We start from the raw sequence: 18,856 nt of genomic DNA, 5'->3' as shown, positions 1-18,856 counted from the left end.
GAATTAAAGTGGTTGGAGGAAGAAGGATAGTGTGGGAGGGGGATGCCTGCTTGATCCACTCTTCCTTCTTCCCTGGGTGAATCTCACTCTCAGATGCCTGCATCAGCGGGACTGGCTGGGCCCTTGCTCTGCTGCTCTTGACATGCCCACCAGAGTCTCTTCTCGGGGCTTTACTCTCCCACCCATCAGCACCTCTTTTTTGGCCAGTTCTTCCACCTGCATCAGTCTCATTGGCCTTCCCCCATTTGTCATGGTTCCCCTCCCTGAACTGCCATTCTCTTGCTGCTTCGCAGCCAAACCACTTGGTAGGCCTGAAGAGGAACTACATCAAGCTGTCCTTCAACACGGTGGAGGACCTGGTGAAGGTGCGGAAGGAGATCTCTCCTGCAGTGAGGAAAAACAGAGAGCGGGACCAGGCGAGCGATGTTTACACAGCCATGTTGTCGAGGTGGGAGCTCCCTGTAGGGAAGTCAGTCAGTCAGTCCCTCATGTTAATAATTCATAGAATCATGGAATGGGATCTTTAAAGGCCATCTAGTCTAATCCACTTGCAATGAGCAAGGACACCTTCCATTATCCCAGGTTGCTCCAAGCCCTATCCAAACTGGTCTTAAATACTTCCAGGGATGGGGCAGCCACAGCTTCTCTGGGCAACTGTTGCCAGGGCCTCACCACCCACTTAATAATTAGACTCCCTTGATCATTTCCCAGCTTTCCTCAGGGGTGTTGTCCTGCCTGGGTCTGGCCCTGGCTGTGCCTCTCTGCCACCCATCTCCAGGTTGGATCTTCCAGCTCCATGCTGCACATCCCGGAGGCTACCTCTGGGATGGCATGGCATAGCATGGCATGTGGTGTTATCTATGCCTGTACCTCAAATAGTTTGCTTGTTCCCTGTGAAAGGATCCCGAGAGGCACTGGGCAACCTTATTTCTAGTTGTAACTAAAAGGGAAAAATATCCAACATTTTCTGTTTCTCTCCTATCCCTGACTCCTGCTGCTGGTGTCACCAGTGGCTGTCCCTGGGAGACAGGCCCTCTAGTAAGGTGGCTGCTTCCCTCTGCTCTTGCAGCGCTCTGAGTGGAGGCAGTCTAAGCATGGATGAGGAAGGAGCCTCTAGAAAAATTGCCAACCAAATGGACAACATTGTGGATATGCGAGAGTACGACGTGCCCTACCACATTCGCCTCTCCATCGACCTGAAGATCCATGTGGTGAGTAGGGAGGAGCTTTGCTCCTGAAGCACAGAAAGGTTTTTTTCTCTCCAAGACCTTCACAAAGGTATCTGTAACGATGATTCCATGTGTAGAGCCTAGTCCTGTGCTGCTGGGTTTCTTCTTAGTTAATGACACACAGAAAAGATAATCGATTGATGCACAGCCACAGTTTGAGCCTTTCTTCTGGGCTGCATGTGATTCCTGCAGTTCTGTCCCCAGCAACTGAACAGAGTGCCACAGGGATCTGGCCCTCTAGTAAGGCACTGCCTGCCCTCCTGTCTCCACAGGCTCACTGGTACAACGTGCGATACCGGGGCAACACCTACCCCCCTGAAATCACCCGCCGAGACGACCTCGTGGAGCGGCCGGTGAGCACTGGGTGGGCAGGTGTCCTTCTGTCCAGGTGTGTCCACCCGAGGGACTCGTTTCTGACACGCTGCTGCTGTCACACAATGGTGGTAGGGGGAAAGCTGTGTTTCCGGGCTCGGGTAATGATTTTTGGGTTGATAAAGCACTAAAATGACTAGAGGGGAGGTTCTGGTTCACTTGCACTGGGCTTTAACTTCAAGTCAGCTCTGGAATATTTTCTAATGAATTTGGTTCTGCCCAGGATCCTGTTGTTCTTGCCTTTGACATTGAAACAACCAAACTCCCTTTGAAGTTTCCTGACGCAGAGACAGACCAGATCATGATGATCTCGTATATGATTGATGGGCAGGTAAGGCTAGCAGGGTGGTTTCCTCAGGTGGTTTCAGCCTCCAGCAGCGAAACCAGGCACCAGCCCAGCATTCCCCTTCAGCCCTACTGGCTCCGGGCTTGCCGTGCTGCCAGCTGCATGGTGAGGCTCTGGAAATGGAATTAAAGTCTGGGTGATGCACATGATCCTGAGTTTTGTGACACCCAGCTCAGGTTGCTAGTGTTTCTCTGAGGGAGAGAAACAAAGCTGTTGTCCCATGTTGCCTCTCCGTGGTCTCCCTTTCTGATGGCCAGCGGATGACTCTGAAACAATTGTTCTCCCTGGACAGAAGCTCTGGTTTTTGAGAGGAAAACATCCCATTGTTCGGACAGCATTTTTGGGTTGCCTGTGAGCCCAGTCCTCCTCACTGCCTCCTTGTCACCTTCGCAGGGCTACCTGATCACAAACAGGGAGATTGTCTCAGAGGACATTGAAGACTTTGAGTTTACTCCCAAGCCAGAGTATGAGGGTCCATTTTGTGTCTTTAATGAACCAGATGAGGTAAGTCCGTTCTGCTCAGTAGAGTTTTACCTGCCTGGGGTTCTTGTTGGCCCAAGAGAGCTCATTCCCTGGCAGACTGCCTCACTGAGAAATGCAATGAGTCTGGTAGGGCTGGCCATGCTTTCAAGTCTTGGGGAATAAAAGTAAGAATGGTCAGGTTTGGGCTAGGTGCAGAGGAGAGGAGAAGGGTAGAGTAAACTGTATGGTATCAACCACCTCTCCATGGAGGAGATGAAGTTCCTTAAAATACATATCTTTTCTGTTTCGTCCCAGGCTCATTTAATCCAGAGGTGGTTTGAACATGTCCAGGAGACCAAACCCACCATTATCGTCACGTACAACGGAGACTTCTTTGACTGGTAAGACCAGGAATGACAACTAAGCTGGCAAGGTGTCACCTGAGCTGAGAGCAGGGTCAGGTTCCATCCTCGACATCCTTCCATAGCTCAGACAGTGGGGAATTCATGTGGAATGGCCACTTTGTGCACCTCACCAAATCCTCACCAATCCGTTGGCTCGGCAGTAGGACTTTATGAAGGGTCCCATCCATCTGCCTGAGCTGCTTTAAACCCTTGGCAATGTGGGATTGTTGGTGTATGGATGATCCCAGTCATGGGAGAGCAGGAAGAGGGTCAAAAGAGACCTGGAGGATACTGGGAGAGGGGCGCAGGCAAGCCTTGGGAAGCAGGGCAGAGGAACCACATGCCTCCACCTCCAGGAGCAGGATATGAGCAAGCAGCTTTGCCTCTTGGGTCACACTGCAATTCTGTTATAGAGCCACAGACTGGTTTGGGTTGGAAGGGACCTTAAAGATCATCTAGTTCCTACCCTGCTGCCGTGAGCAGAAACACCATCCACTAGACCAGGTTGCTCTAAGCCCTGTCCAGTCTGGCTTTGGACACTTCCAGGGATGATGTGTCCCCATGTCCTGCAGGAAGTTTTCCCCGTGGCAAGATACACAGATAAATCACAAGAAAAATTCTTTATGCAGTTTGTAACAAAGTGGTTGTGGAACCATTGTTGGAGATGCAGGAAAATGGCTGTTCTGCTCCTTTTCTTCACTCTGCCTCTTTCCCCAGGCCCTTTGTGGAAGCAAGAGCAGCAGCTCATGGAATGAATATGTATCAGGAAATTGGGTTTCAGAAGGACAGCCAGGGAGAGTACAAGGCATCCCAGTGCATCCACATGGACTGTCTGAGGTACTGAATGCTGCCACTGTACAATATAGCTGCGTCTTTATCTCTTGGGTTTATATAAAATACTTACGGTTGTATTTGAATACTGTTCTCATTCTGTCTGTTGGAAGCTTTTGTGAACCTTCTTCATCTGTGTGATAATCCATTTCTATGATGTCTTCTTCCCCTTGGCACGCTGCCTCGCGCAGGAGCTGCCGAGTCTTCCCCTGAAGGGCTCCCAGGGCTGGCTCATGCCCTTCAGCCTCGAGTGTTTGATGGATGATTTGGGGAGGTCAGAGAAAGGGCAGGTTAAGATCGGACCATTGGAGCAGGGAAGGGACTGTAGCCTCACCCACCAGCCTCCTGGCACAGCCAGAGGAGGAAATGACACATGGGAAAGAGAGAGACGTTTCTTCCCCTGGTGCGATCTGGGCTCTGGAGCACATCTGGATGTCCTTGCAATCCTGCTGGGTCTTCTTCAGTGGAGAAATGCTTATCTTAAAGCCACTGAGGGAGCTGGAAGGTGGAAATTCTGAGCATTGGGGATGGGATGGACAGTGGGGTTTGTCCTGGTTGGGATAGCTAAAGTTGGACAGTCTTGTACCCCACTGTGCTTGGGGGCAATCCACATCTGTGGCAATCCACATCCTCTTTGCAATCTTGAGCCTGTTTTTAAGATTTTTCTCTGCACAAAATGATATTTTTGTGATTCTATCCAGGTGGGTGAAGAGAGACAGTTACCTCCCAGTAGGAAGTCACAACCTGAAAGCAGCAGCTAAAGCAAAACTGGGTTACGATCCAGTAGAGCTGGACCCTGAGGAGATGTGCCGGATGGCTACAGAAGAGCCTCAGGTACTCCCTCCTTGTGCTCTATGGGAAAGCAGCCTAAAGGAGCTGCAGTATAACTGAATCTGTAAGTTAAAAGTGGATTTTGAAAAGTGAACTCAATCTTTCTCCCCAAACTGCCAATGCCTTAGAGCTCATGGGGAGAAGGAACAGGATTCTACTGAAGTTGTTCTGGCCCTGATGTTGTACTGTGCATTCTCTGTATTTATGTACATCAGTGTGAGGTGACAGGCACCACCGAAATCAGAAGCACCATTAAGAGCTGATGAAGGGACAGGAGAGGGTTAGTGCTCCAGCTGTCATGGGCAGGGGTTCTGCTGAGCCCTGGAGCAGCTTCCTGAGTCCCAAACAGGGTGGATTCTGTGTCTCCAGCTCATCCTTCCTGTTTCTTCCCAGTCAAAGCTGACATGTCGCTGTGTGATTAGAGCTAGAGCAAGGTGGCTTTGGAAGTAACATTTTTTATAACCTAGGTTATGGAGAAATACACCTTTCCCTTCTTCCTGCTGATACAAGTATGTCCAGCAGGAAGCAATGAAAGATCATTATCACTGAGCTGCTCTGTCATGGGATTGGGATTAATTTGCCTCTCTCCTTCCCCAACAGACCCTGGCCACGTACTCAGTGTCTGATGCTGTTGCTACCTACTACATGTATATGAAGTATGTGCATCCCTTCATTTTCGCCTTATGCACCATCATTCCCATGGAGCCTGATGAGGTGAGTGCTTTCCCAAAATGATGATTTCTTTGCCAGCTACGTCTCCCATGCTGCAGGGATGCTCTGGCCACAGATCTGATTCCCACTGCACCCTCTGCACCTGTGGCAAGGAGGAAGGGAGGGTGGATTTAGAGGCTACTCCTTTCTCCCACATCTCCTGGGATGTTTGGAGAGAGGTGTCTATGAGAAGATGACACCCCAGGTTGGTAATGCAGGGCCGGAGCAGAAGGAAGTATGGCTGATGATGCCAAGTTCACTTGCAGTCATGGCCATGCAAAGCTGGGTCTCCTGATGGCTGTTATCAGATGTAGGGAGGATGGCTGGAAAGCTGTCACTGCTAAACATGTAGAAAATGTCTGTCCATTCCCACTTGGTTGAGCTGACAAAGCTGCTTGCTGGTGGAGAAGTGTTGCACATGTATCACCAGCTGAAGCTGTCTGGCTCACTGTGTGGCTGTAAGGCCAGTCCGGTCACACCAGCACTGGGACAGCACTTCTGCTCAATCACAGACTGGTTTGATTTGGAAGGGACCTTAAAGCTTATCTCATCCACCCCCTGTCAGGGGCAGGGACACCTTCCACTAGACCTTCCAAGCCGCATCCAACCTTGCCTTGAACACTTCCAGGGATGAGGCAGCCACAGCTTCTCTGGGCAACCTGTGCCACTGCCTCACCACCTGCACAGACAAGAATTTCTTCCTAATATCTAAGTCTACTTTTTTTGAGTTTAAAACTGGCTTGGGTTTTTCTTCTGCAGGTGTTAAGAAAAGGATCGGGGACGCTGTGTGAGGCACTATTGATGGTTCAGGCCTATCATGCCAACATCATCTTCCCCAACAAGCAGGAGCAGGAATTCAACAAACTTACAGAAGATGGGCATGTGCTGGACTCTGAGACCTATGTGGGAGGCCACGTGGAAGCACTGGAATCTGGGGTCTTCCGCAGTGACATTCCCTGCCGCTTCAAAATGGTAAGGGGCCAGCGGCCGGCCCCTGTCCTTGTGGAGCAGCATGGTTGGGAGTGATAACCAGTCCACTAGTGTTGGCATCTCCAGTGTGTCCCTGCTGGGCTTGGGCAGCACCTAGAATGACGGAATCAGTAGGGTTGGAAAAGCCCTCTAACATCATCAAGTCTGAGTATTAACCTAACACAGCCAAGGCCACCACTGAACCATCCACTTCCAGGGATGGTGACTTCACCAATAGCCTGGACAGCCTGTTCCAATGATTGACAACTTCCAGGAGATCCTGGGCACATGAAGCTGGGCTGGGAATGGGTAGGAGGAGGCCTTCGAGTGGACATCTGTGCTTCACTGGGAAAGCAGGTGTCACATGTGTCACATACTGGAAGCAAGCCAGAGCTTGTTGACAGCAAGGGAGGGTGGTGAGGTGGGGTTTTAGGTTTGTTTTTGAGCCAGTGGTTCTTGGAAGTTATGCCTCTGTCCCTTGGGGTTCTGTCCTCCCTCTGTCCTTCTCCCTCCTAAACAAAGCTTCTTTTGAACCCTTCCTGAGGGTCTTTTACCTGTTTCTGGATCAGGCTGCTACCTTCATTACCTCCCCCCATGCCTCAGTATATCCCTTATAGCTTGTAGCTCCCCAAGCCAGGGCAGGACAGGGGTGCAGGGCAGGAGCTGCCAGTCTGCAGCCAGGGACAGCTGCCCACAGCCTCACTGCCATCCCCACATCCCTGCAGAATCCTGCTGCCTTCGACTTCCTGGTGCAGCACGTGGAGAAGACGCTGCGGCACGCCATTGAGGAGGAGGAGGGTCTGCCCTTGGATCAGGTCACCAACTTCCAGGAGGTACAGCACCTGCAGCACAGCTGAGCTGGGTGGGAAGGGCTGGAGCTGCAGGTGTAAAGTGCTTGTTTTGGTTCCATTTGTGCTCTACATAGAGAGACCAAGAAGCCCGTCTATAGACTGAATCCATGAGGATCCCCTTGCCTGGACACTGGAGACCAGCCTGGGGATCAGGGTCTCTGTGCCGTCTGAGGGATGCAGTTCCTGCTTTCCCGTTTGCAGGTTCAACCAGGAGCAAAGCTCTGAGAAAGCTGGAAAGGGATTAGGGATTTAGAGAGAAGGCAGACCCCTCAGATATCAAATACTCATGTTCCTCTTGTTCCCCACTTTTTATCAGCTACAAAGTGCAGGTCGCCCCTCTTCAAATCCAAGTCTGAAGTTTCTTGGAGGACAGCACCAGACTGGGGACTTCTGATCTTTGCTGTTGTCTCCATTAATCCATTTGCACTGAAAAAGTCCTTGATCGAGTCGCATTAGGAAGCAGCTGCTCCCTCCCTTGTACCCCTACAGAAAAGCTCACCTTGGAGGTCCAAACCAAAACCTAAAGCACTGGTGGTCAAGGATTCCCTGATCTCTCCTTTGGTCCTTTAGATCCATTCCCAGAATCTGTGGCAGGTATTCCTGTGAAGAAGTAAAGGATCAAATTAAACAAGTATTTGACTTAGTAATTCCTTACTGCCTGAGTTTCACTTCCCTTTGTCTTGCCACAGGTTTGTGATGAAATCAAGGTCAAACTGAATTCCTTGAAGGATGTCCCCAACAGAATTGAGTGTCCGCTTATATACCATCTGGATGTGGGGGCCATGTACCCCAACATCATTCTGACCAACAGGTTGCAGGTGGGTAACATCAACCTTCTATTTCCTAATTTGAGATGACCTCGATCATCCCTCTTGATCTCCTTAACAGCAAGGGCTGAACTTTCTGCCCAGGGGAGGGGAAGCAGATAAGACTGGATGTGAAATTCACTCAAGCTGTCATGGACTTACAGAATCACGGGATCATTTTGTTTGGAAAAACCCTCTAACACCATTGAGTCCAACCATTCCCTTATCACTGCCAAAACTACCACTAATCCGTGTACCCAAGTGGCACATCCATATGGCTTTTAAATCCCTTCAGAGATGATGTCTCCACTACCACACTGGGCAGCCTGTGCCAGTGTCTGATCACCCTTTCAGTGAAGAAATTTTCCCTAATATCCAACCTAAACCTCCCCTGGCACAATCTGAGGCCCTTTCCCCACTTGTTGCCTGGGAGAAGAGGCCAACCCCCACCTGGCTGCACCCTCCTGTTAGGGAGTTGTAGAGAGCAAGGTGCCCCCTGAGCCTCCTTTTCTCCAGATTGAGTTCCCCCAACTTCCTCAATTGCTTCTCATCAGACTTGTGCTCCAGACCCTTCCCCAGCTCTGTTGCCCTTCTCTGGATATCAGGTCTGCAGAGACTGAGCTACAGCTTTAGCTAGGACTCTTCCCCAAAAAACAGCTGTTGTTTTGAGGGATTTATATTCCAGAAAGGCTCCAGGAAGGGGAACTCACTGAGTACCATCTCTGCTGTTCACACCTGTGCTCTCTTGCCACCTAGCACCTGTTCTGGCATGAATTGTCATTTGGGTACCTATCCCTTCTAACACCTCTATGTCTGTTACTGTGTCCAGCCCTCAGCTATGGTGGATGAAGCCACATGTGCTGCCTGTGACTTCAACAAGCCAGGTGCCAACTGCCAGCGCCGGATGACGTGGCAATGGAGAGGAGAGTTCAGTAAGTACAGGAAGGACCATGCAGTCCAGCCCACAGAGATGGAGTCAAATTCTCGCTTCTCTCCTGATCGCTGGGGACTGATCACTGCCCTCCTCCGCAGTGCCTGCCAGCCGCAGTGAGTACCATCGCATCCAGCAGCAGCTGGAGTCAGAGAAGTTCCCTCCGCTGTCCCCAGATGGACCACCACGTGCCTTCCACGAACTCTCCCGGGAAGAACAGGCCAAGTATGAGAAAAAGCGCCTGGCAGGTAAAAAAAACCAATCAAGGTCATGGTCTGGGCAGTGTTTTGCAACCTGGACTCTGAGTGGTATTCAGCATTAGTGACCCCTCCCAGGGCTGTGGGGTGAGGTCAGACTGTCTGGCCTCAGAACTTCTCAGGGATTTAAGCAGACTCCTGTGTGCTTACAAAGAGGAGCCAGGCACTGGTACCTCTGTCAGTGTTTCCCTTTGTCTCTGGAGAGCCATGGATTTGAGCTGAAACATGAAGGATTCCATTTTTTGTAAGGCTTCTAATTAAAGCCAGTTAATGAAAAGGAAACGTCCATGTTATCCCGTCACTTGGAGGGATGCTGTCCAGCAGAACCATCCAGATGGCTGGGGGCAGAGCCTGAGTTTGCTAATGAGGCATATAATTAGTTTGTTTCTGCCTTTGTCCTTGCATCTCCATAATGAGGTGCTGCTTCTCTCCATGCTGGGATCTTCCTCTCCCTTTCCAGTAGGACCGTCCCCTGTTTACCAATGCCTGACACTTAGCTGTCTCCGTGTCCCTACCATGCCTATCCCGCTGTAGCAGGGCAGCCAGCCCTGAGAACCTCCATCTGCCTCCTCCCTTGACCAGATTACTGCCGCAAGGCGTACAAGAAGATCCATGTCACCAAGGTGGAGGAGCGAGTCACCACCATCTGCCAGCGTGAGAACTCTTTCTATGTGGACACGGTGCGAGCGTTCCGGGACCGCCGCTATGAGTTCAAGGGGCTGCACAAGGTACCAAGCTTGTGCTCGGCTGCTGGTCAAACTTGTCTTGGCAAGGCCAGGGACCTCTTGTGTCTTGCTGAAAACCTCAAAGGATTACTCCATTGGCTTCCCACTGGCAGAGGGCAGGGTTAGATTAGTTATTGGGAAGAAATTTTTCCCCGTGAGGGCGGTGAGGCCCTGGCACAGATTGTCCAGAGAAGCTGTGGCTGCCCCATCCCTGGGAGTGTTCAGAGCCAGGGTGGACAGGGCTTGGAGTAACCTGGTCTAGTGGAAGGTGTCCCTGCCCATGGCAGGGGGTTGGAACGAGATGATCTTTAAGGTGCCTTCCAACCCAAACCTCTGGCAGAGTTAATTAATGGGCCAGTTGCTTTGCAGTTCCTCCCAGATTCCTCTTCTGCCATGAACCACAGGGCTGGCAGAGAGGCTTATTCTGCACTGGTGGTTCTGCTGTTAGCCAGATGTCATGGATTGCTGCAGGCAGTGTATTGGGTTCTTCCCTGCCCACATGTGGTGCAGCACAGCTGATGCTGGTTGCATTCTGATGGATAGTGGGAGCTACAGGTCCCTTCCACTGAGTGACAAAGTGCCTCTGGACAGCCCCTCCTGTGCTGCAAAAGAAAGTGGGATGTTTAACTCATGCCAACTGATCTTCGGCAAAGATACTGCTCTAGAGTTGCAATGGTGTACTGGGACTGAGAGGGAATCAGTTGAGTGCCACTGGTGGTGATGCGTGAAATCATCCTGGCTCTGCCTGTCACCGTGCAGGTGTGGAAGAAGAAGCTGTCAGCAGCAATGGAGATGGGAGATGCCTCTGAAGTGAAACGCTGTAAGAACATGGAGATCCTCTATGAGTCCCTGCAGCTGGCCCACAAGTGCATCCTCAACTCCTTCTATGGATACGTTATGCGGAAAGGGTGAGTCTCCCCTAGGCAATCCAGTGTCCTCAAGAGAGGACCCTTGGAAACCAGGATTGTCTTGGTGAGGTATTCACTTGCTTCACCTGCTCCTGAAGCAATAATATGAGGGTGGGTGCTGCCTGTACCTCTTGCTTCTACCCATGACTCCTCATCCTGGAGTCTCTTGCAAGACATTAAATTATGGGACTCTTGTCTGTTAGTGGGTCTCCAGCTTTTCTAGAGCATCATAAGTAGAGAACTTCATAGGAGAACAATGTTCCAGGGCCAGTGTTGATGTGTTTCTTGTCCTCCTTCCCCTGGACATCTTCCTGCCCTTCCATAGCTGGGTTTGGGAGGAAGCTTATGCTCTTCACTGTGACTCCTCTGCTCACAGAGCTCGCTGGTACTCCATGGAAATGGCTGGCATCGTCTGCTTCACAGGAGCAAATATCATCACCCAGGCCAGAGAGCTGATCGAGCAGATTGGGTGAGTGTGTGCTGAACTGGGGAAGGTCCATCTGCATCTAGGACAAATGTAGGAGCACCCAAGCTTTCGGGGGGATGGAGCACCTTTCCTATGAGGAAAGGCTGAGAAAGGTGGGGGTTTTCAACCTGGAGAAGAGAGCTTGGAGCCTTAGAGCCCCTTCTAGTGCCTAAAGGGCTCCAAGAGAGCTGGAGAGGGACTTGGGACAAGGGCCTGGAATGACAGGACAAAGGAGAATGGCTTCACAGTGAAAGAGGGAAGGGTTAGGTGGAAATTGGGAAGAAATTCTTCCCTGTGAGGGTGATGAGGCCCTGACACAGGTTGCCCAGAGCAGCTGTGACTGCCCCATCCCTGCAAGTGTTCAAGGCCAGGTTGGACGGAGCTTGGAGCAACCTGGGCTAGTGGAAGGTGTCCCTGCCCATGGCAAGGGGTGGAACGAGATGAGCTTTGAGGTCCCTTCCAACCCAAACCAGTCTGGGATTCTGTGATTCTATGAACATTCAGATTCCTGACACTATGGTTATTCTGTTGTATTTGAGGATTTCTTTGCAGAAAGGAACAGAGAGTGGACGCAACAGGCTGCCGCTGCTTTTGTGGGGGACATAAAGCTGATCCTCACCTCTCATCCACTTTTCTCCTGACACTGGCCTTTATTCCTTCTTTAGGAGACCTCTGGAACTGGATACTGATGGGATTTGGTGTGTCCTCCCCAACAGCTTCCCAGAGAACTTTGTCATCAAGTCAACCAATGCCAAGAAGCCAAAGGTGACCATCTCTTACCCGGGAGCCATGCTGAACATCCTGGTGAAGGTGAGTTTGGCATCAGTCCAAGCCAGCTCTGCAGCTTGGGAAAAGAGATGGAGAGCTGATGAGTGGGGAGAGCTCCTCTTCCATCCGCACTCCTCATGTAGCAAGAGGTGTCAGGGCTGATGGCCCTGGAGAGCATCTGAACAGAGGCTCGACATCCTCCAGCAGAGAGGGGCAGTCTGTAAGAGGGCAGGTTTGGTGTATGCTCACCTGTGCAGATAGGAAGTCCAGAGCAAGGTCTAAACACATCCTCTGCTCACTCCAGCATCTGTAAGACAAAAGAATATCGTTTCAGGGTCCAAAGCATTTTTCTTTTCAACAGGCAGGACAGATGTTTTGATTTTTGAGTCCTAAATTGTGCTGTTGTTCCCAGAGGGATCCCTTTGGGCAGGATGTGTCCTAGGGGCATCCCCTGGTGCGACCAGCCAGCTGTGGAGTGAAGCTGTTCTCCTGGGACTGTGCCCACAGGAAGGCTTCACCAATGACCAGTACCAGGAACTGCAGGACCCAGCCTCGCTTACCTACGTCACGCGCTCAGAGAACAGCATCTTTTTTGAAGTGGATGGTCCGTACCTGGCCATGATCCTGCCAGCTTCCAAAGAGGAGGGCAAGAAGCTGAAGAAAAGGTGAGATTTCAAAGCTTCAGGTATTATCCCTTTCCCTGAGTAACAGTGTGAGGATCTCGTTCCCTTTGTGCACATGGGCACATCGGTCTTTGCCCCCGTAGCCTGCAGCACGCTGGACTCACTGGCTTTAAATGGTAAGTTCCTTACATCGAATCATCTTTGAATACAGCTGTCCACTTGCCTCCAGTGCCATGCTATGGCAATAAATTTTGGCAGATAACAGCAAAATGACATTTCTCCAGCCTGGTGACCAGACATCTCCCTCTTTGGCTCTGAGGTGTGCAGGACAACTTTGACTTTCCTTCTGAGGATTTCTAATACTGCTTACATTCAGCCTAATCTGATTAAATGCAGCAGTTCCTGCCTTCCTATCTCTCAGGAGTTCACAGACCTCCAGTAACACTTTCCCTAGGTGTCTCCCCCTCCTTCTCCGACTGTAAGAGGGACCAGATCCTGCCATTACTGTCACATTATAGGGTACTTGTACCCAAACTTCACTGCTTTCTCTGCCACCTCCTAACCAGGCACTTGAGCTAGAGCAGTAGTATCCAGTGTTTCAGGGGGCAGCCCGCAGACCTGGGTCTGGCTCCAAAAAATGCTGTCACTGCCCCGAGCACTCTCTGTCCTCACAATTATGTACTTTGTGCTTAATCCCCCCCAGGATGAGCACCAGCACACACCATCCTCTCTCAGCTTCCCTCCCGTCCCCACTGCAGGAGTCGAGGTAATGCCCAGCTCTGAGCAGACTGTGCTTGTAGGACTTCTCTCAGGGGTAGGTTGGGGATGTTAGAAATAGCATGTATTTCCGGTCACTTTCCATGCAAAAGGGCCTGAAGGTAGAGGAAGGAAAGGCTGTGCCCATGGGAATGTGGGTAGGTAGGAGAAGGGCTGGCCAAGCCACGTAGGTTTGAGTATTCCCTGTCCTCACTGTTGGTTCCCATAAGAACAGGGCTGTGAAAGGCAAAACAATGCAAGAGAAGAAGCAAGAGGGAGGAGTGTTCCTTAGGTGTGGCATGGCTGCATCCAGTTTCCTCTGAACCCCTCTGCCACCATTGGAGTTGACAGAGTTTCCTTCTTCTCTCTAAACCTCTTCCTAATATCTTCATTTCCCCACCTGGCCTCTCACCTCCCACTCTTGTGTACAACTACTTGTGTACAATTAAGATCATTCTCCACCGAGTAAGATCACTCCACATCCAGGTCAGGGTTCCTCAGCACAAGAAACACATGGCTTCTGGAGCAGGTCCAGAGGAGGCCACAGAGATGCTCCAAGGGCTGGAGCCCCTCTGCTCTGGAGCCAGGCTGGGAGAGCTGGGGGGGTTCAGCCTGGAGAGGAGAAGGCTCCAGGGAGACCTGAGAGCCCCTTCCAGGGCCTAAAGGGGCTCCAAGAGAGCTGGAGAGGGACTTGGGGCAAGGGCCTGGAGTGACAGGACAAGGGGGAATGGCTTTACAGAGAAAGAGGACAGGTTAGATGGGATATTGGGAAGAAATACTCTCTGAGGGTGGTGAGGCCCTGGCACAGGTTGCCCAGAGCAGCTGTGGCTGCCCCATCCCTGGAAGTGTTCAAGGCCAGGTTGGATGGGGCTTGGAGCAACCTGGGCTAGTGGAAGGTGTGCCTGTCAATGGCAGGGAGGTGGGACAGGATGATCTTTAAGCTCCCTTTCACTATGGTTCTATGAATCAGTGTGGATGAGGTGGGGCAAGAACGGATGTGCTTTTCTAGACGAAGTGGTTGCTAGAGCAGCTGTAGATATTTGAGACTATCCACATGCCCCCATATCTCCTCTGAATGCACTGGATGATGGCTGTGATGGGTTAGTGAAACTCCATGAGAAGGAAACAGAAGTAGGTTAGATCATCTGATGTGTATTCTGCCAATGCTACGTCAACTCCAATAGAAACAAAAAGGAAGCCAGCGCTCTCTTCTTTTCCGGTTGCCGAGCGAGACTGTTTCAGGGAAGAAAGCATCAGTTGTTTGGAAAGTATTTTCTTTTTTAGCTATTTGTTGTATACATACTGCCTATAGTGCCTATCTTTGTGTAATATAAATAATATTTCTTAGCAGTTTTGGTTTCTCATAGGTTTTTTTCCCTTTCCTTTCTCCTTCCCCCCCCGTCCACTTCTCTGCAGGGACATGGGCACAGGCCTAGTGGATACCTGGTGTTCAGCCAGAGTAAACCATAACAATGGCACAATGGCACAGGGAGAAGAGCCCTGGCAGGAGGGACACCAGCGGGATCCTGACTTGTCCCTTGGTTTAGGCCAGGTTTGCTCACACTGTCTCTCCCAGGTACGCAGTGTTCAACGAGGATGGGTCCCTGGCTGAGCTGAAGGGGTTTGAGGTGAAGCGCAGGGGAGAGCTGCAGCTGGTGAAGATATTCCAGTCATCCGTGTTCGAAGCCTTTCTGAAAGGCAGCACATTGGAAGAGGTCTACGCTTCGGTGGCCAAGGTGGCTGATTACTGGCTGGATGTACTATACAGCAAGGTAGGCACAGCTCAGCATGTCTGTGCTCCAAGGTGGAGCCTGGGAAGGAGTGTCCAGGCTGGCTAAGCACTGTGGGGAGGGTGGACTTTGCTTGCGCGAAGTTGGTGGTCCCTTGTGCCTCTTTCACAGCTTTGCTCAGTCAGTTCATAGATGACACTGAGCTGGGCAGGAGTGTTGATCTGATGGAGGGCAGGAGGCTCTGCAGAGGGATCTGGACAGGCTGGATTCATGAGCTGAGGCCAGCGGTGTGAGTTTCAAACAAGGCCAAGTGCCTGGTCCTGCATTTGGGTCACAATAACCCCATGGTTGGGGGCAGAGGGGCTGGAAAGGTGCCCGTCAGGAAAGGCCCTGGGGTTGCTGGTCAACAGCAACTGAACATGAGCCCAGGTGTGCCCAGGTGAGCAAGAGACCAATGGCTGCTAGGCTGTACCAGCCATGGTATGGCAGCAGGACCAGGGCAGTGCTCCTCCCCTGTGCTGGGTGCTCCTGAGGCACCTCCAGTCTGGGGGTCAGTTTTGGGCCCCTCATAACAAGACATTAAGGGGCTGGAGCATGTCCAGAGATGGGCAAGGGAGCTGGGGAAGGGCCTGGAGCACAAGTCTGATGAGGAGCAGCTAGGGAGGCTCAGCCTGGAGAAAAGGAGATTCAGGGGGGACCTTCTTGCTCTCTACAACTCCCTGACAGGACAGTGGAGCCAGATGGGGATCGGGCTCTGCTCCCAGAGAACAAGGGGAAGGATGAGAGGATGGCCTCAAATTGTACCAGGGAAGTATAAGTTGAATAATAGGGAAAATTTCATCCCCAACAGGATTGTCCAGCCCTGGCACAGCTGCCGTGGGCAGTAGGGGAGTCACCATCCCTAGAAGAATTTAAAAGCTGTATGGATGTGGCACTTGGGGAATGGTTGGACTTGGAGGACTTTTCAGCCTGAATTATTCTGTGATTCTATGAAACCAGAGGGTGAGAGGGACAGAGAGCCTGGCTGGGTCCTTGTCATAACCCACCGGTCAGCTACATGATGTTCATTATAAATTCTCATCAGGCTGAATAAGGAAACTGGACACGGGTCAGGAAACTCATGTTTTTATTGTACAATTGCCATAACTCCAGCAACCAGCACACTGCTTAGATTCAAAAGGTAGTGGCTAACAAGCCAATTCTTACCACAGACTTCCACAAGAGTGGAGGCAAATGAGCCCTTAATTTTGTATGGAACACTTCAATAAGTTCTCAACTCCCACCTCAAACTCCTGCAAAAGGCACTGGCTCACAAGCCACAATACACCAATATTGAAGGTGCTGGCTAACAAGCCACAACACACCATTACACAAGCTCCCCACTACCACAAGAGAATTCAGTACAGAGTAGAATATGATAGCTGTGCTTTGCTTAGGCAAAGCAAGGGAAGAAAACAAAGAATATCACCAGTCCTTAGATCCTGTGTTCATCCTGCCGTGCGGATGGTCCGGAGCTGGGGCAAACAATGAGATGAAGAAAGTGAAAGAGAGGAGAAAGAGAAGAGAGAAAAAAGGAAGGGAAAGGGGGGACCCGACCTGCTCCCTTCTGTAGTTAACCTGGTGCATGCCTCTTATGTAAACCAGACTTTTTGCGCTGTTTTGTTCATGCATGCACAGCTAGCCCTTTGAGCCCTCCTCCTGGAAGTGAGTTGGACGGGGAAACTGAGCATGAATCTCAAGGTGGAACTGGACGTTCACAGTTGATTCTGAGTTGGAAGGGACCCACAGGGATCATTAAGTCCAAACCTTAAGTGAATGGCCCATACAGGGATTGAACCTGTGACCTTGGCGTCATTGGCACCATGCTCTAGCCCACTGAGAGTCTTCTAAGTATTGTATATGTTATTGCATACAATCCAGTAAGTTGGCTCAGAACACACTGACTCACTCCTCCAAGCACACCTTTCCTGTAGCAATACTTTGAATGTTTAAGACAAAAAAGGCTTAGGTCTGGTCCTCTACACTCCTTCATTTTGTGATGGTGTTGTACAAGTTCTTGATGAGCGCAACTTTGTGTGCACAACACAAAGCTGTGTTGTCATAGCCCAGCGTGGCACAAACTGGTGCCAGCCTCAAACCCATGCTCCCTCTTTTCTATAGATCCTATTTGCAGCTGCTACAGGAAGCAGTTCTCAGGCTCCATGTAAAGAGACACACCAGCTGGGTGTAGGTGCTTCCTCTTCCTGACAGCAGCAAGGTTGGATCGTTAGGTTCTTGCTGACTTTGGGTTTTTCCCTCCCTTTCAGGCTGCCAACATGCCCGATTCAGAGCTGTTCGAGCTCATCTCGGAGAACCGCTCCATGTCACGCAAGCTGGAGGACTATGGGGAGCAGAAGTCCACCTCCATCAGCACTGCCAAGCGCCTGGCAGAGTTTCTGGGGGACCAGATGGTGAAAGACGCAGGGCTGAGCTGTCGCTTCATCATTTCTAAGAAACCGGAGGGTTCTCCAGTCACCGAGAGGTAACCCCACCTGGAGGGGCCAGGGCTTCTGGAAGCGTGGGAACAATCAAGAGGGGACAGGCAGGTATCAGGAAGGGAGGGAGCTGGTATGTTGTAGTCAGGTGGTCATCTGAATCTGGCACAGACCACGAGCAGGGTGACGGGTAACATCATACAGCCCAGTGACCTCTCGGGGGTGGGAGAAAAATCCTGGAGGGTCTCCACAGGCTGGGAGAGAGGATTGTGGAGTGCTAGGACATTGTTTCCCTGCCTTCCCCAGAGCCATCCCCCTTGCCATCTTCCAAGCCGAGCCCAGTGTGCGCAAACACTACCTCCGAAAATGGCTGAAGAGCCCCTCACTGCAGGACTTCAACATCCGTGCGGTGAGTGAGGTGTCCCTGCAGATGGCCCAGGATATGGGATATGGGATAGGGGCTTGTCCCTTCAGAGGTACCACCTGGGCAGTGGCTTCTTGCGCTCACAAAGCAGGGTGCTGGGGTGGGGGGTCCTGCAAGGTTGTTTGATCCTATGTCTGGCGGCACTTCTGCTTGGCTTTCTTCACTGCCCAAGCTTTGCCCTCTTCCTAGATCCTGGACTGGGACTACTACATTGAGAGACTGGGCAGCACAATCCAGAAAATCATCACCATTCCTGCAGCCCTACAGCAGGTATGAGGCAGTGGGGGGGTGGGCACAGGAGGGCTTTGGGCAAGAGATTCGGTCTGATATGGAGCCTCTCTCCAGGTAAAGAACCCAGTGCCGCGGGTCCGGCACCCAGACTGGCTCCACAAGAAACTCCTGGAGAAGAATGACGTGTACAAACAGAAAAAAATCAATGAGCTCTTCATTTTGGAAGGCAAGAGACAGGTAAAGAGGGTGAGGGGAAGGTACTGGTTATGCCGATGAGGCTCTTCTGCAGACCCCATCCTCCCGCTGTCCTTGCTCCCTCAGGTCCTTGCCAACCAGCCTGTGGAGGGGATGACCAGCTCACAAGTTGGTGACATAGAGGACTTTGGGGCTGTCAAGATCCCTCAGCCACTGGTTCCTATTGCAAATAAGCGGAAGCGCATCCCTGCTGCAGAGGAGAGCCAACAGCTGTCCCAGGACCTGGAGCTGTCCCAGTCCTGGCGGGAGATCCTGGGCCCACCTCCACCCCTGGGCACCACCAAGGTAGGTGAAGCAGGTTTACAGCAGATCGTGTAGGGGATGCCTCACAACTGCACTTGTCCATCAAGGCAGCTTGGATGCTGCCAGGAGCAAGCTGTGGGTCTCCCTAAACCCTCTGCACATACATGGCTCAGGGATACAAAGAGAAATATAACCAGGAGACAGAAATACAACCACTGGTTGAGAAAACGGGGGGGTGGCTTTGCAGCTGGGG

The 18,856-nt window shown here is 51.4% G+C and overlaps 1 protein-coding gene across 1 annotated transcript in view; it reads left to right on the top strand.

Annotated features, from left to right (window-relative positions):
- POLE (DNA polymerase epsilon, catalytic subunit) overlaps positions 1-18,856 on the top strand; it is a 31,210-nt gene that overhangs the window by 1,367 nt on the left and 10,987 nt on the right. The window contains exons 5-29 of the mRNA XM_027670525.1: positions 294-448; positions 1,070-1,211; positions 1,502-1,582; positions 1,825-1,932; positions 2,341-2,451; positions 2,725-2,810; positions 3,531-3,650; positions 4,346-4,478; positions 5,076-5,189; positions 5,946-6,158; positions 6,881-6,988; positions 7,696-7,824; positions 8,642-8,744; positions 8,845-8,991; positions 9,583-9,728; positions 10,485-10,633; positions 11,010-11,102; positions 11,765-11,909; positions 12,375-12,532; positions 14,823-15,018; positions 17,283-17,497; positions 17,757-17,859; positions 18,064-18,144; positions 18,220-18,342; positions 18,427-18,645. Coding sequence (XP_027526326.1) covers positions 294-448; positions 1,070-1,211; positions 1,502-1,582; positions 1,825-1,932; positions 2,341-2,451; positions 2,725-2,810; positions 3,531-3,650; positions 4,346-4,478; positions 5,076-5,189; positions 5,946-6,158; positions 6,881-6,988; positions 7,696-7,824; positions 8,642-8,744; positions 8,845-8,991; positions 9,583-9,728; positions 10,485-10,633; positions 11,010-11,102; positions 11,765-11,909; positions 12,375-12,532; positions 14,823-15,018; positions 17,283-17,497; positions 17,757-17,859; positions 18,064-18,144; positions 18,220-18,342; positions 18,427-18,645 — 3,378 coding nt within the window. The remainder of the gene's footprint in view (positions 1-293; positions 449-1,069; positions 1,212-1,501; positions 1,583-1,824; positions 1,933-2,340; positions 2,452-2,724; positions 2,811-3,530; positions 3,651-4,345; positions 4,479-5,075; positions 5,190-5,945; positions 6,159-6,880; positions 6,989-7,695; positions 7,825-8,641; positions 8,745-8,844; positions 8,992-9,582; positions 9,729-10,484; positions 10,634-11,009; positions 11,103-11,764; positions 11,910-12,374; positions 12,533-14,822; positions 15,019-17,282; positions 17,498-17,756; positions 17,860-18,063; positions 18,145-18,219; positions 18,343-18,426; positions 18,646-18,856) is intronic.

This window comes from Neopelma chrysocephalum, unplaced genomic scaffold (genome assembly GCF_003984885.1).
Source record: "Neopelma chrysocephalum unplaced genomic scaffold, ASM398488v2 Primary Assembly neopelma1_96873, whole genome shotgun sequence".
NCBI classification, from domain to species: domain Eukaryota; kingdom Metazoa; phylum Chordata; class Aves; order Passeriformes; family Pipridae; genus Neopelma; species Neopelma chrysocephalum.
The sequence above is the reverse complement of the archived record's forward strand: the minus strand, read 5'-3'. Positions and strand labels throughout refer to the sequence as shown.